Source organism: Pyrus communis, chromosome 1 (genome assembly GCF_963583255.1).
Source record: "Pyrus communis chromosome 1, drPyrComm1.1, whole genome shotgun sequence".
Classification (NCBI taxonomy): Eukaryota; Viridiplantae; Streptophyta; class Magnoliopsida; order Rosales; family Rosaceae; genus Pyrus; species Pyrus communis.
This window is the reverse complement of record NC_084803.1, coordinates 38,947,749-38,964,892: the sequence shown is the minus strand read 5'-3', so window position 1 is coordinate 38,964,892 and position 17,144 is coordinate 38,947,749. Positions and strand designations below refer to the sequence as shown.

Genomic DNA, 17,144 nt, shown 5'->3' with positions numbered 1-17,144 from the left:
AACCATCCCCAAAGGTTGAAAGGGAATTGTTTCTAGAGGTCGGAAGTTGGAGTGCCCCATGCCCATGATACCAGAAAATGAAAAAAACGAAAACGTTACAAGGGCATTATGATACTGGAAAATGAAAAAACCGAAAAGGTTACAAGGGCGTTCATAACGACGGTGGTGTGGAGGAGAGGGTGAGAGATTCGGCTTCAAAAAAACAGTGATCAAACATTAAAATGACTTGTGAAAGCGAAATGGCAAAAAATAACTGCCAAAAGCACTTTTCATTGCGAAAAAGAAACGACTGTACAGTATATAATGTATCAAGAAAAACTCAATCATCTCGTACGACCATTTACCACTTCCCCCTTCCATGAGATCTTTTAACAAGATTGATACTATCTACACGGTGATAACTTAAAGAACAAGGCTCTTTAACCAAATCCAAACCCTTCGTTGGCCTCGTGAATCGCAAGAAGCAATCTCTCCTCAAGATGTTCTTTAGAAGGATACTCCGGTAGATCCAACTGGTTGAAGCTGCACAAATAAGTAAATTTATTCAATAAGCTGTGCACTCGCAATTGGATAAACTTAATTTGGAGGCTAGAAGTTAGAGCGAAAAGTTTCAAACGGCATCTGATAACTCAAACAGAACGGAGTAACATATTCAAGAAAAAATGACATGAGAGTCTAAGTTACCAAGTATGTGCAGATGGCAAGTGGTCTGCACTTCCATATGCCTTGTGTATCTGAAATTTCTGTGAGCCCGAGATCCCTTGAAGTGCACTAAAACCTTCTAAAGGCACCTGAACAATACGGAGCACCAATGCTCAGACCACATCTTATACAAGAAATATAGTAGATATCATAATACATCGCGAAATTATGTCAAATGTGAAAGGAAGTCATGTATAATAAATAAGAAAACAAGATATCACTAGCACGGGATACAGGAACAATTTAACTTGTACAAGACCCATGCATTCAAAAACCTTTCCACATGTTCAGATTTTGCTATGCCATGAATATAACCGCTTGAACATCACCACCGCATTTTTTAATTCCAACGCCAGCTTCCAAAATAATTCTACGGTACGACTTAAACAAAAGGGGAAAAAAAAAAGCATGAAGCAGTAATAAATTTATGAATGTTTTCTCTCAATTACATCCCAGTTCAAGAGTAAACGAAGAAAACAAGTGCAAACTAATACCTTAGAGGTGCCAGTTACAAACTGCAATAGACGGGCTTTATCCTCCTTGCTAAAACCTTGGGCAACCTCCCAAAACCACTGAATGACAGGAGATGCAGGGCTGTATCCAGAATATTCGGTATTTGCCCTCATGTCATCCACTGAAATACATGGAAAAATAAATCTTTATGAGAATGCATGTCCTGTTAAAGGTAGAGAAGAGGGGAAACGGAGTTGACATGGGAACTCACAATCAATATCTGGAAGCCCACTGATCAAAAGTTCCAGTTCCTTGTCGTTAAAAATAGATATTAATCCCTTTGTAATTAGTTCAGTGAATCCTTCCAAAAAAGCAGTTATCTGAGGACGAATGGCGGTTGTTAACCGATGCTCAGCAACTAAATCAACATATCGGTGCTTATTTTCTTCCGTAACTTTGATGTTCCGGCCACCAGGAATCAGTTCATAGTCTGTTACCTGCATTATGTTCAACAAAATTAGTATAATAAATGTAGTCCTTAAAACAGAATATTAGTTCATCAGGGTAATGGGAGAGGAAAAATTCGTTACTTCTGTCCTTTCATATAATATCAGCTTTTCCTCGTCAGCATCAATGCTGAAAGTAAGGTCCAGTACATCACTAATATCATTCTGTAAAACGATCGCCAAGCAAGGAGTAGGTGAGAAAGAGAGTCAATAACTTAATTGAAAAATGAAAGCGAGAAAGTGAAAGTGAGAGTGAGTGCAAGCGAATGTAGGGAAGTTGCTAGATTTCTACATACCTCAAGCATCCACTTGAGGTTTTTAAAGTAATCAGGATCGATGGCCTCTATATCATGATAAGTGACCTTTGCCTCCAAAATATGCTTGTAGAAAGATCGAGTAAAATGAACATCCAGTAACTGACCATCAAAGAGTGCTTTCCCAACCTGTAAAAGATTCGTCAGATAAAACTTCTAGCAAAACAACTCAATCCAACAAGAGCAACTAAACAACTCTGGTACTCACCACTCGCCCAACAAACTTGAAATACGAAAGATGTTCTGTTTGGTAAACAGAGTTCGGATTCGGCTGAAATGTTGATTCATTGCCCACAGTTGTAAATAGTAGTGCTCCCTTGTCAAAAATAACCCTGGACAACAACTGATACCATTCTCGAGTAAGTCCACCTGCATCAATACCTTCCTCTCCTTGAAAGTGAACTGTCAATCTCCCCCTCAAATCTTCAGCTGATCGCATGCGAAGTTGGTTATATGAATCTTCAAGTATGTATGCCCTTCTTACTGAAATTCTCAAAGGACTATGATGGTGATCATGCTGATGCTTTATTTTTGATCTGAAGTGAGCACGCTTGTTGTCGAAATCAATAAAGCGTGGAACCTTAAGCATGAGTGAGAAAGACTTTTCTAACAAACCAGGATTTTGACGAATAAAAGCATTTAGCAATTTCCTATGTTTCTCTGAGAACTTCAGAAAAGCAACATGTTTTTCATCAACTTTCAAAGAGGAACCTGATGTTTTCTGGTGGCCAGCAGATGTACTGGCATCTTCAACCTCAGAAACTGCAGCAACACCAAAGTCATTACCAGGGCCTGGCTGCCCAGGATGCAATTTCTCACAAACCACAAAGAAAGATTCTATGTATGGTAAGATGTTTTGGGTGCCGGCAGGCAGCGGAGGAATTACACCAGATGGCTTAGATGTAGAAGCTCGATATGAAGTCATCGTATCAGGGGCAGAATCTGAATAGCTCTCTATCTTACTTATGCAAGTGCTCAGCTCCAGCCACAAAGGTTCCAAAGCCGCATTTATGTCCCAAACTTGAGAAAGAGAAAGAGTATGCTCCTTTTCTGCAAGAATCTGTGCGTCCTTCTCTTTCTCCATCAGAGAAGCAACAAGGGAACTTAATGCCTGCAGAACTCTTAAGATTGCAGCTCCAACAGAAGACATGGCACTGAGGAGTGCTGTCACCGTTTCACCAAATGTGTGCAACTCATTCCTAGCAGCTCTAGTCAAATTTCTAACAGCCTCTGCTAGCTCAGTAATAAACAGGTTTGAATGGGTAGGAACAATTGCCACCAACTTCTTCATTACCTCCGCTACAAGAGTATATGCATTATCTGACAATCTGGGTTGAAAACAAAAAATGTCAGCAACCAAGATATGCGTAACTGCAATTTACATAAGACTAACCTTGTAATCAACATAAGTGTTACAATGAAGGAGCAGGATAAGACAATACAAGTATCTCCAGAAAAGTAGTCTTAGTTAATACATTGTTATTGAAAAAGAGACGACAATTATAAAATAAAATAAAGATGAACAACGAGAGTGGACAGACAAAACACAGCCATCTCGTAAACACCTTAACATTAACCATGAAGCAGCCCCTTCCCAATAACAAGGAGTACAATTTGAGAAATTAAAAAAAGATAAGAAAATGTTCCTAGTAATTAAACAATTAAGCTACCAGAAAAATAGAAGTTATAATTTCCATACCCTTCTCGTGCAAGCAGTGAGCATAGGAGGCGAAGTTCTTCTTGTGGAAGGTTAATCAGAACACTAGCGGTATCACATTTGCTATCAACACCAGAAGTTGTTGGTTTGGAGGAATCAACCACCTTATCTGGCATACCAACCATAACAGCAGCAGTCCCACCAGATTCTGTATTCATCTCAGCATCTGAAGTCGAAATTTGAGGGGCAGACGATTGCTCAGAAACAGAAACCCCAACCCCAGATTTGACAGATGGTTTGCTTTCAGCATTATCAATGATGACCTCCAATAAGTTAAGAAGCTGCATAAAGAATTTAAGGATGAAAGTAAGTCCACATTACTACAGTTTCGCATAGCAGTATAAATCCCTCCACACAAAAACAAAATAATAACCAAATAAGATTTTCACCTGTTCAAGATGAGCTATACTTCTGAACAAGTAAAGGGGTTGATTCAAGAGGCTCAAAAGCAAAGCAATAGATAAATATCCTTCCTGATGACTTTTCTTTGGCCCAGTCTCTTCAACAACCATCACAGCTTTGCCACGTCCATGATCGATATTATCTGTTTCTTGTGGGACAGAAAAGTGAAGCAAAATCTTTGCCACATTAGGATGATGTCGAGCCAAATAAGTCAGAGTTTCAAGAATTCGCCGAGATAACAATGGCGGAACACCTATAGAGTAACAGGTAATGTTAGAACCGATGACCAAATTAGCTGCTACGGTATAATCCCACAGTTACATCCTCACATATCTCAAACAAATCATCCATAAAGGAGATCTTACCAGATTGAGTGCGTGAACAAATCACATTACTCTGGCAAGCATAAAGCCGATACGGAGGCTCAGCAGTAGTTGAGTGATCAACGGACTTTCTTGTATCAAGCATTAGCATGTCCATGAGAATTTTCACAAGCGAATTTCGGGTTTCATTATGAGCACATAAATTCAACAGAAGCTTCTGCAGCTGACCTTTATACAGCGGCTGTAAAATTGTGACAATCAGTTTCTAGTATGAAAAGGAAAATAAAAATAAAAACGAATAAATACTATTACACTCATATACTACCTGAAAAACACGAAGAACCCTAATGATTGCATGCAGAGCTTCTGTGTCAACTAATGGAGCGCCTTCGGCTTCAACTACCTTGGCACCAATTGATCTACGTGACGCAATGCTTCCCCCAACCCTGTCCAGGCTAGATCCCATGCTTTCACCTGGTCTTGAAGTCTCACCCCTACGGTTTCTAGGATACATACCAAACAGGGTACGATTATAACGATGGGCAAATCTTTCACGTAACATGTTTGCCTCCGCAACTAGAGCAGGGGTAAGATTGGCCAGTATAGCGTCAGATGAAGTCAAGAGAACCTGAGTACATAAACCAAAAACAAAATATTACAGCTTGAATTACAAATTTGATTATGAATTTAATATAGCCCAAGGAACCTGAATAACGTACTTCTTCACGCAACTCTGAAGGAAATGTTGCAATTATTGAGACTGTGTCCATTTCAACTGGTTGACCTTCGAGTTCCTGAGACTGATGTAGCCTTTGAGCTTGCTGTTGGGCTAAAACTTCTGCTCTGATATCAGGAGGAAGGGCAGCAAGGAATTCAGGATCAATATCTCCAGCATTTTGTGGCTCAGCATTTGACTGTGGAGCTGCTTGACCCTGCTGTGCTGAGAGAACTTCAGCACGCAACTCCTCAGGAAGGGCATCCAAGAAAGCAGGGTCAATTGCCCCAGAACCGGAGTCACTGTTAAGTTGCTGTTCTGCTGCTGGACCCTCCTGATCCGCCTCACGGCTAGAATTTTCAGACACTTCAGTTACGCTGTGTAGAGAAACATCTCTTGCACTGACAGTGGCAGAATTCCCAAAAGATACATTTGTTCTTCTTGCTCGAGTTGCCTGTGAATCACCAAGTGGCATTCTATCAGAAGAACCTTGCCTCTCTGCTCCATCATCATGACCGTCAGCACTCCCAATTTCAACATCAAGGCTACGAAGGCTCTCCCCTAAAGTTGCTCCACTTCCACCACTTTCTTGGCTCACAGCTTCTACATCCCTCACAGCTGCATCATTGTGTTCAAACTGCATCTCAACGGACTGAGGATGCATGCTAGACATGTCCATTGCTTGTAGAGATTCACTCACTGTAGTTGGTCTCAAATCAGCATTTCCAGAGTCATCAATTGTCTCCGGAGGAGGCAGGCTTCCACTCTCAATAGTGACATTGTTCTCAACGGGAACTTCAGGCCTGACACCTGTTTGTGGTTGTAACTCTAAAGCTTCCGCTGTGTTTTGAGGATCCACTGCTTTTGTCTTATTCTCTTCAGGTGTCTTGTCAGCCATGGGTCGCCTCAATTGGGACACTAGCAAATCCTCAAGTCCTTGTGGCACTGAACTTGGATTTGATCCACCAACTTGCTGGTTATCATCCATCCACAAATTCAATCGGTGTCCATGACGCCCATTCCTCAGTGATCGGAAAATATTATCCAATCTTGACGACGTGACCTCTGAGTTTAAATCTTGTAATACCATATCACGGGCATTCTCTGGAAGCCAGGAACCCACCATCAGAGAAGAGAATTACCAAAATAATATATCAAATACAAGAAGTAACATCAAAAGCATTTAAACATATTTACCCGATTGTCTAGGCAGGGTTGATGACAGCGACAAAGGTCCAACCAGAAGAGGGTGCCTTGATGGAGTGGCATTCTCGCCAGTTCTTCCCAAAAGACTGTAAATAGAAGTAGTGCGCCCTTGACGTCTAGAACCAAAAACTTCAACTGGCATTACCTGAAGTCCTTCATTAGGAAAACCAGGATCTCTACCAAAAACCTCAATACGGTCGAAAACATTAATCCCATTTATGCCTTCCTCCAGCCTCAGTATAACTCCATCTTCCTCATCATCATCTTCTTCATCATCTTCCTCTAATACTTCCTCATCAAACTCATCATCATCAATCTCATGATCATCTTGGTCAGTGTCAGGATGTGGCAGGTGATGCACACCATCTTCCAGATCATTACGCTCCTCATCATCGTCATCTTCATCGTCATCTACTTCATTTCCATCATCCTCAGACATATCTTCATCCTCCTCCTCGTCATCGTCATCAAGATTCTCTTGCTCGTGAGGTTGAATTTCAAACCGTATACCCATAGTATCAATGCCATTTTCAAGACCCCTTGTTTCCTCAGAGTTTTCATGCATATATTCATCTTCATTTGCAGGAGCAAAACCTCCATCGAGATCTTGGTCATGTTCCATATCATCCGTCACAGCCTCAGAACCACCAAAGGACTGGACCGCGTTGTAAGACTCAATGTGCTCAGCTGGACCAGAATCACGGCGGGACTGGGATGGTGTTTCCATAGATTGGGATCTCTCACCAATATTGTCTGTCCTTCCCAATTGATTATGATCAGGAGGTTTGGTAGAATTGTCACCCTTACCAGAATTTGAGTCAGCAGAATGAACATGTTCTTTGGTTACCAACTCAAGAGCTTTGAGAAGACCAGTAACAACTTTAGGTGAGTCAGCATGGTCCAAGTCCAGCATTTGGAGAGTTCGAGTCAATGACCCGACCAGACCAACATCTATAAAAGTGACAGAAGCTTCAGCGGAAATGTATGAACCAGTAGGAGTACGGGCAGCCAGAACATCATTAAGTAGATCACAAAAAGCTTGTATTTCGTTGTTAGGCGACCGGAAACCATTGCATGATTCTACAAATTCATTAAAGACTAAACTGATCTCGTTAAAAACTCTCCTCCTTGCCTCAGAAGAACGAACACAGGATGCAACTAAAAACTGGCTAGCCCTACTTGCTAATTTGTGCCTCCAGTCACCATCTGCTTTCTTTTCCTTCTTGGCACTGCGTGAATATGGAAGAAACTTATGAAGAACATGGTGAAATATTCCACCAGTGCATACAGCAGTAGGACCCTTTAGACTGGGGGCCCTGTAACTGCTAATTTCAGCATCTTTCCGAAGCAGAACATGTGCAGATGAAGCATACATTGATAAGATCTCAGTTAGAAGCTTCAAAACAAATACAACCTTTGCAAGAGATGCAGGAGCTTCTTGGGTACAAGTTTTGTTATCCTCAGACACTGAGGCAATTGCTTTACCCTTCCCTTTTGTAGCAGCAACATCAATATCCATGTCCGTTGAAGGTGGTGCATCAGTGACAACATTATCCTTAGACGGCGGTACATAAGTACACACAGAATCTAGAAGAAGCTCAATCACAGAGACAAAACTCGGGGGGTACTTTCGATGCACTTTTGCACTTTTTGAATCATGAACCTTGCCGTGTCCATTGCCAGAAGCTACTGAATTTATATTACCCAGAGCAGCTTTACTATCAGCCATTAGTGTTTTGTCTTTATCCAAAGATTTATCCTTCTCTTTTTCCTTTTCCTTGCTTTTATCTTTCTCACGATCTTTCAGCAAAACAATGTAAGGCCTTTCACCAACCATCTCAACTTGACAAATAGACTGAGCAGCACGCATAAATATCACAGGATCACGAGAAATTGCAGAACTTAAACTCGATAAAAAATTGCGGGGAGAAACCCTACCATTAGAATGCCTGTTCGCAGCTGCCACAAGGCTGTGCCTAATCTCAAATTCCATTGCCTGCTGAAGAGTTTGAGGATCTTCCAGAACATGACGGATAATGGTAGCAGCAATATTGTCAAACCCAGGAAAGAGGCAACTTGTTGGCAAAGAAAGCAGTAAACTTAAACCCCCGGCATCAAGAAATTGAACAGCAACAGCATGAGTTTTTGTGAGAGTAGAGCAAAGCTGCAGAACAGCATGCATTGTTTCAGAAGGAAGCTGGTTCCTGATGCAAGAACAAGCTATCTCAATAAGCCTCTTCTGCTCTTTCATTTCTATATGCTTTGAAGATAATCCCAATGCAGACTGCAACTGATTTTGCTTGTCCTCATCAATGCTAAGTGGTGTTTGGTGGCTACTGATACCATCCTTCTTCAACTGTTCTGCAATTTCAGGGTTCAGTTTTTGATCCACCTGCAACAGCCGATCAACAGCAAGAAAAGCCGTTGTTGCGCACTTTGGAACTTCATGTTTCTCCCTGCCAACTGAACCAGAATCCCACTGGAAGAGTAGGTCTGATGCAACTTTCACAAGACCATTCTTCGAGGCAAGTTCTCGTGCAATTGCGTCTTCTTGAAGAATTAAAGCAAGAACGTGAAAAAGAGCAGATAGCAAAGTACTTTTTCCACTGTCAAAACATAAACTACATTCTTTAATCTGATCAACAATGAAAGAGATGATATTAGGCCGATATTGACCATCATTTTGGGAGCATATCATTACTAGCAGGTCTCGAACTGGAAAAGCTAGAGGTTCCTTCATCTGCAGAAGCTTTGCACATGTAGATAACAACTCCTCAACAGGAGGAAGTTGGACTATCTCTTCTTCAAGCTGCTGAGGATTCTCATTTGCAACAGCTTCCTTAGTGTCTGATTCATTACCCAAAGACATGGCAAGTGCCCGAGCAAGTTCATTGTCTTCTTCAGTCTCTTCTTGATGGGAAAACAACCACTCCATTGCCAACTCCACACTATTTGATCCAACTTGCCTCAGAGCTTCTTCTGCCCTAGACCTGGTAAAGCCCATCTCCACAATCATTGAAATAGTTGTCTCATTAGGAGGGGGGCCAGTAATACGGGCAGTGTTGCTGCTACTAACATTCTTCACTTCAACCCCAGAGTATACATGCCTGATTATAGAAATAACGGTACTAATAAAATCATAACTACAATCAACAAACTGAGGATGAGTCCAAAGAGGAAGAATTGCTTTCAGTACCATGGACTGGAGGACCTTTACAAGGGTCTCAGCATCGCGCGGGAAAGGAATATTTCCATTTGCCAGGGGTTGTGCTAGCAAGTGTTTTGTGAAAGGAGATAAAATGAAAGAAGATGTCACTAGGTGGTCCATAAGTTTACCATAGCTAGCTAAAGGACCATAAATCCATGAATGGTCAATATCTTCCCTTTCATCCTGCTTTGAATTCCCATCATCTGTTTCCATGGGGGATGCAGGAGCCCTAACTGTGAAGAGCAATTCACTGGTAGCTACAAATGTCTTCAAAACTGACTGGATAACTCCATGACCATATAAGCAATTTAGTAAAACAGCATTACATGAATCTGCTCTCTCCAGTAGACTTACATCAATGAAATCAATAACTTTACCAAAGTACCGACATTTTGTTGATATGGAATCCTTGGATCCAGAAGAATTAGCAGGCCCTTCGAAGTTCAAGTGATCAAATGCAATGGACGCAAAAGTAGACGCCACAGATTTTGCAGCAGGAGAAACATTCACTATATCATCCCGTCGACGAGAAGGTACCGACATGACCTTCCCCATCTCTTGAAACAGATGGGTAATGTGAAAAGAAAGTGATCTCACCATGTCACAGCAAGAAGTATAATATGACCTCTGCTGGTCATACTCCTTTTTATTAAGAGGACCAACAGCATCTGAAGACCCAGAATGTTGGAATTGATGACTGGATCCAATCCGAAGATTTGAAGGACCATCAGAATTTGTCCTTTGTTGAGAACTAGTGGAGCGACCAAGGTCACGGTATAGGCTAATAAGGTCCAGAAACTGGGATTCAATGCTCCAGCCAGAAGTCCTCCTTGTGAGCAACGGGTCAAGGAACTGCCTAAAAGAGTTGAACCTTTGCTCTTCAGTTTCACTTGTATTTGTTTCCGACTGTTGTGACTCAGTGGTAGAACCAGCATTATCATCCTCCACGTCAGACTTTGTATCTTCTAGAAGAGCAATCTGCCAGGAAACTTCACGATGGACACATCCTATATCTTCAAGAACATCCTTGCTACCATTTCCAAATTCCGTAAGCAATGCAGTTACCCAGCGGTTGTCCTTTGAGGCAGCAATAAACAAGAGGAACTCAACAAGAAACAGAGAAGAAAAAATTCCACCATCTGATGCCATCCTAGGTTCCAGTAGAAAGGATCCTGAAACTGCCCCAAATCCAGATAAAGCTTTCTTTAGGTGGTCCCTAAGGGAGGAGCAAAATGCACGGGCAAGGGCAGCAGAGTGATGTTGAGTAAAACCCTTGAAAACCATAGTACTGTGCAAAGCAATAGACATCCCATCAGATGATTGTACAATAGTGGGTTGGAGAAGAAGCTTCAGTAATGCATCAATTCCTGACTTCTCGACAAACAACCGACATGTTTCGGAATTCTCCATTGTTCTGTGGACCAGTATCATCAAATGAAAGATGGATAATTGAATGAACTGCTCATTACTGATCCCATCTGCAGCCGAATCTACAGAATCAACCAGACAGCAATGACCTTCATGTTCTCTATCTTCAGAATCCATTTCCATAGCAGTACTCCCATTTGCCTTTCCTTCTGGCCCTGTATTGTGGCTGTCAGTGAAGGAAGCAATTTTATCAATTATCTCAAGGATGATATCGACACCAGTGCTTCTTAGCGAAGATACATGGCGGAAAAGCTCTTCCACTGCATTTGCCAAAGGAACAATGGCTTCATTCATTGCCGTAACATATTTCTTGCTCGTGAAGATGTCAACAAGAAAGCGTAATGCTAAACTTTCCTTCACAGCCTCCAAGCCTTTGGCATTAAGACAAATAGCGCCAAGACCGTTAGGTACACAAGTAAAAGCCTTTGCGGATGGAAGAATGCCAGCTACAACTGAGGATATAAATGCATCTGGGAGACCCATTTCATGCAAAGCAGAAAAGCAAGTTGGGTCTTTGTGGATAGTTTCACTCAAAACAGTCACTGCGGAGTAATAAATGTCCCCGCCAAATTTGTCCACATTCCTAAATATCAGAGAAAGAGTTGCAGGTAAAGAACTGTCATGGGAGTGTTGCACTCTGGAGGAATTCCCAGCGCCATATGTAGCAGACCCAAGTGCCTTCAATGAAGCTTTGATGAGCCTCTTCTGTGAGTACAGCTGGTTGTCACTGTATCTTGAGCTTTCACCAATAACCATTGAGTTATCATTATCGCCAGCCAAACCAATAACTCTCTGTACCTCAATCTGTAGTCTCTGAGACAAAAGCTCAACTCCCCCTGACTCTTTAAACAGAGACACAGCTGAACTACTGTAATCCATGAGCTTTTGTAGAGTTTTGACAGCAAAACAGACTAGATGCAAATGCAAAGGATCAGAATCTTCCAAAAGTGGCAAGAATGTCGGAACCATGCCTGACCCTCTAATATTGCTCCCTGTAGCTGATGATGAAACCACATGGAGCAGATAGAACTGAAGAAGTGCTTCAACAAAAGCAAGAGAAGTTGGATCATTGGAGTTTTTTAATGATCTAACAGCCCTCTGTAGCACATTCAGGAGTATCATACGATTTCCCCCTGCAAAACTGATACTAGATACACTCAAGATTCGTGCCCGCTCATGAGACGCTGAGTATGCAGCTAACTGAGCACCCAACGCAAGCATTGCCTGTGTTCTGATGGTCCCAGACACCGATTCTTCGGACCGCACAATTCTGATTAATTCATTTGTGTACTCTGGCTCATTAGCAAAGAAGGAATTCAGTTCTACACTGGCATCACTAGACTGAACAAGCACAACAAATGCAAGAAGGCAAATCCTGCTGTACAGCCTACATATTTTCGGAGAACGGAAGGCACGAGCATATCTGACTCTTGTCAGTAGTGAGAACCGGAGTTCAGGAGGTACCCTGTACTCCTCTATATATCGTTTCATTAGCTTTAAATCATCCTCCTTTTGCAAATGCAAATCTGGAATGTTTATAACCCCAAAACTGGAAGAATTATTTACGTTGTTAGAGCTCTCCTCTGTACTTTGGGCATCCCCATGCAATTCAAAATAGAGCGTAGAACCTATTCGGCACTGCAACTTGTCAGAATCATTTTCTACATCAGATGGGAACAAATTGAGCCAGTCATCTTGGGTAGTCTCGTTTGCCATAACACATGAATATAAACCCAATCCCTCTTCCTTGCTTCCCCAGCCCTGTGCCAGAGACAGGAGATAGCTGTTTACAGAACCACAACCGATCATCTTCCCACTGACGTGCATCTTGGAGGGATTTATTTTCACAAGTGCGGAAAGAGTTTCTAATGCAGCTATAAGGACCTCGGGATCTGTTGATGCAAGCAGGAGCTTGAAATGCTGAAAAAGAAATAAAATATTGATACATTATAAAGACTCATGGTAAAAACACTTCCGCTAAATCAGAGCCAAAAAATAAATGCAAAGATCAGACCCAAAAAATAAAGCACAATTTTTCATCCGCCAAGAAAACATACCTCTAAGCCATCAAATGAACTCTTGTTATTGCAGTTTTCTAAAATTGTTTGCATCACTCTCAAAATTTGTAGCACAGCATGCTTTGGAAACGGACTATCATCTTCTAAGATTTTATCCGACAACAGTAGATCATTTCTACAAGACAAGTATGTCTTGAAATATGTATCAAAATGCAGAAAAAGCGGCCTCCAATGGTGAAAATTACCCTGAAGTCAAAGCATCATATTAGTAACAGAAAGAATAATAAGAAGAAACTTCACCCAAGAAAAATGAGGAGTACCTTAATGTACTCCCAACGGAAACCGGAAAGAGGTATTGCTATATCTTGTAATGGACATTGTATCACTTTATTGATAAAGGCTTTGATCTTAGGAGGCTGAAACAAACGAAATGCAGTCATAAGGTATCGCACACTAACGTCAGAAAGAAAATGTAGTCAAAGAAAACTATACTATGTATAACATTAGGTTATAAAGCTATCAGTAATATCCTCAAAGGAGGGGATAAATCTTCCTCAGCTGCAAAATTTCACAACCCTAAAAAGGAAAATATATAACTCTGACATGACTCCTATACCATACAGAGATTATTAACATCAATGAATATTTATATAAAACAAAAATTTATCATGGCTAGGTTGTCTCGATTTTAGAAATTGACATCAGTTGAATCTAGTTGAATCTTATCCTGGAAACAAAATCAATTAAGAGCTTAAGGAAGCTCATTGCCTAACACCAAAATATATATATATATATATATATAATACTAATAATAATAATGGAAACATAGAAGAGGAAGATCCGTACATAAAAGAAAGAAAAGCATCAAATATAACAATAAGAAATACCAAAAAATCTACAAAAAGTAATTTTAACAACTAGAAAACTTATTAACATTAAATATAAAAAGTATCGAACTGATAAAATTACTAGCAACTTTGGGTTTGGAAAAAATTTGTATTATCTCCATAACAACAGAAATAGACTACTTAGGAAATTGAACATATTAAGTTAATGCTGTCCACAATTTATTTGCATCGACTGCAGCAAATAATACCACTGGCATTCTTAAGTTCATACTCCACAAATTCATTGAAGATACTTGGGTCTGCTACTAGCAACTTGTGGTGCATCTTAAGCATGATATGTAAGGTAAATGTACAAAACATAGTGGGACATGGAGAAACTGGGCAATATAACAAGAACCAGTGTAGCACAAATAATTTTGGTGCCATACTCAAACCAGATATAAATCAAATGCACTGTTTCTCAACACTCTACATATACCTGGTTCTTGACCGGTATATCCATATTTAGGGAAAAGAAATAACATGTATCCAATACAAAGTAAAGTGTATAAAATACCAAACTGCAACTTGATCGCTTTAGTATAGTCCTTAGAGATAACAGTAAATCTTACAGAACATGCTCTAACTACAATTTTTTTTGGTGTTAAAGAGACACACATACATACATACATATGCATAGAAAGTTACAGAATGGAAGGCTGGTGGTCAAGAAGACCACACAAAACCAACTGCAGCCAATCATAACTAAAAAAGTCAGCAAAAGGGAAAAGAGCAGTCTCCTCTCCCTAAACCCAAACTAGCATAAAGAAGCCTGCCAAACTCTCCAAATTTCACAGAAAGTAGCCTGCCAATGCTCTAACTATCATATAAATAAAGTGCCTTTCTCATTATTGGACTGTATAACCTCCGAACACTTAATGATTCAGAAAAAGTAAATGAAACTGTACATAATTACTTCAATTGCTAGTTTAAGCATTCAGTGCTGAATTTTCAAATATTGTTGTACCGGGATACTCACTAGCATATTCTATCCCTATCCCACACGATGTATAAGATTGTACAAATTATAATATAAATGAAAAAAATCAGAAAAACAAGATCGAAAAAGGAGAATAGAAAATCTACAAATATACTCCAATCCTTGGTCATCAAATATCAAAATGTAAAACTTAATAATAAGAAAACTATAGTGAAACTAGGAGTGACACGACATGTTATTTTAGAACAACAACACTAGTACTACTAACAATTATAATAAAGCAATACATCGATTAGAACAAGTATAATTTAGGTAGTAGATTTGTGGATAACCTATATACGAAACAAGCATTGAAAATTCACTTGTACACCAGCAGCCAAACAACCATCTTTAACTTTAAATAACTTTAACAAAAACTAAGCATATAACCAATTCTAAAATTTAAAAAGCACATGTTACAGGCCCAATACAGCCTCCACACAATTTAACCTAGAGTTCGGTTTGCAATGCAGTCCGAAAACCTAAGGGCCTATCTCGAACAACCTTGATGATTCTGATAAAACCCTAATGTTTAAAGGACTAGAATGAGAAAATAAACACAAATCCAAAAATTTGCACGATACACACACATAACAAGTTCAAGGTAAATTTTTTACACTAAACTAGATGAGAGGGAGACGGAGAGAGATAACTCACTGGCTCGGAGTCGAGTTTGATGGATGGCCCGAGAGCACCGTCGGCTGAAAGAAGTTGCCGAATCCTCGACGGCAAGTTTGATCTTAGGGTTGTCATCTATTCACCTCAGCTTCCCTACTTCGAACTACTTCAAACCCCCAAAACCAAACACAGAAAAGCAAAATATAAAAACCCACGAAAAGAAAACAAAAATCAAAAGCAAACATGAACGAAATTGGCGGTTTAGGGTAAACCACGAATCCCTAAAACGAGAAAACCCATAAATTTTGGTCCTTGATTGGAAAGGTAAATCAGGTATATAGATACAGCGATAGATACAGAGAGAGAGAGAGCGGAGGGGGATACCTGAGAGGGGAGAGAGACGGAGGCGACGGATGCATACACATCCGAAGACCCAAGGGCCGTACCGAGCAGAGAGACGAGAAAGTCGAGAGATTTGAAGAGAGAGAGAGAGAGAGAGAGAGAGAGGCGAAACCCCAAACTGTAAGCGAAGGAGAACGAAGAGAGAGAGAGTATCTATTTGTATTGTTGTAGGCTGTGTGTGTAGGTCTCCCTCTCTTCTTTATTTGGTTTGTCGAGCATTTTACTCTTTTGATTTTTCGTTTTTATATTTCAAGCCCCGTGGAAACAAGAAAATAAAGTACGTTATGTTGTGTATGGGTGAGACCAACGGGGTCCCTTTGGACCATATGCTTCTAGAGAGTTTCAAGGGTTTTTTTCCAACTCTTTGGGCTAAGTTTTCCCACTCTTTGGGATAATAAGTTTTAGGGTATTGGTATTTGTGCCCGCCGTGGTATGTTGTACACTTGTAAGTTGCAACTTGTTAGCTTTGGAGTATAATTAAAATATCAACAACTAAGTACTCGATTGACACTTGCAGTTACAAAGGAAAACATATTCAAATCCCCATCTTTCTTTTTTGTATTTGATTGGAATTTTGAGGGATTTTAACAGATTTAAAAAAATCATGGATTTTGATGGAGTTTAATTGATTTCTACATATTCTATGTAAAATTTTGAATGAATACCCTCAAATTCTTAGGGAGAGAGAGGTGAAATTTGTAAATGCTTAAAATACACTACGAAACCTCTCTAATTCCCTCGAATTCTCCAACTTTTTAAAATCCATTTCTACTTGAATCCACCTAAAATGTTATAAACTAATTTCAAATCCTAATTAAGGGGGTGCATTCAATTAAGAATTTGAGAGATTTTTATGGATTTTTATGGAGTTTAATTGATTTGTAAAGATTCCATATAAAATTTTGATTCAATTCCCCTCGAAATCTCATGGGAAGAGGTAAGATTTGTGGATATTTAAAATATACTACGAAATCTCTCCAATTCCCTCTAATTCATCAACTTTCTCAAATTCTTTAAAATTAATTTTTAATTGAATACACCTGAAATATTATAAACTTCTTTAAAATCCTAATTTAATACATCCGGATTTCTAAGGATTTTAATAAACTATTTTAAAATTCTAATGGAATACACTTTGAATTTCAGATAATTACTTAAAATTATGATTGAATACCTCTAGATTCATTAAAAGAATTAGAATCTCAATTGAATACGCCCCATAAATACACCCGAATTCACGGTGAATTTGCATCGATGCAGAAAACA

At 39.8% G+C, this 17,144-nt stretch overlaps 1 protein-coding gene across 2 annotated transcripts; it reads right to left on the bottom strand.

Moving 5' to 3' along the window:
• Positions 1 to 222: 222 nt before the first annotated feature.
• On the bottom strand, positions 223 to 16,046 carry LOC137708689 (E3 ubiquitin-protein ligase UPL2-like). Of its 2 annotated transcripts, none has more exons than XM_068447817.1 (17): positions 15,861 to 16,046; positions 15,516 to 15,642; positions 13,313 to 13,408; positions 13,032 to 13,238; positions 6,330 to 12,894; positions 5,137 to 6,236; positions 4,743 to 5,045; positions 4,460 to 4,658; positions 4,082 to 4,347; positions 3,675 to 3,973; positions 2,184 to 3,303; positions 1,958 to 2,104; positions 1,746 to 1,826; positions 1,427 to 1,652; positions 1,197 to 1,336; positions 685 to 791; positions 223 to 522 (listed from the first exon to the last, which is right to left on the bottom strand). In XM_068447817.1, exons 2-17 carry the CDS (start codon positions 15,609 to 15,611, stop codon positions 420 to 422), a joined length of 11,055 nt encoding a protein of 3,684 aa, XP_068303918.1. In that variant the 5' UTR covers positions 15,612 to 15,642; positions 15,861 to 16,046; the 3' UTR covers positions 223 to 419. The 2 variants fall into 2 exon arrangements, with proteins under 2 accessions (XP_068303918.1, XP_068303927.1); XM_068447826.1 differs by having other exon boundaries at positions 15,516 to 15,639.
• Positions 16,047 to 17,144: the final 1,098 nt, after the last annotated feature.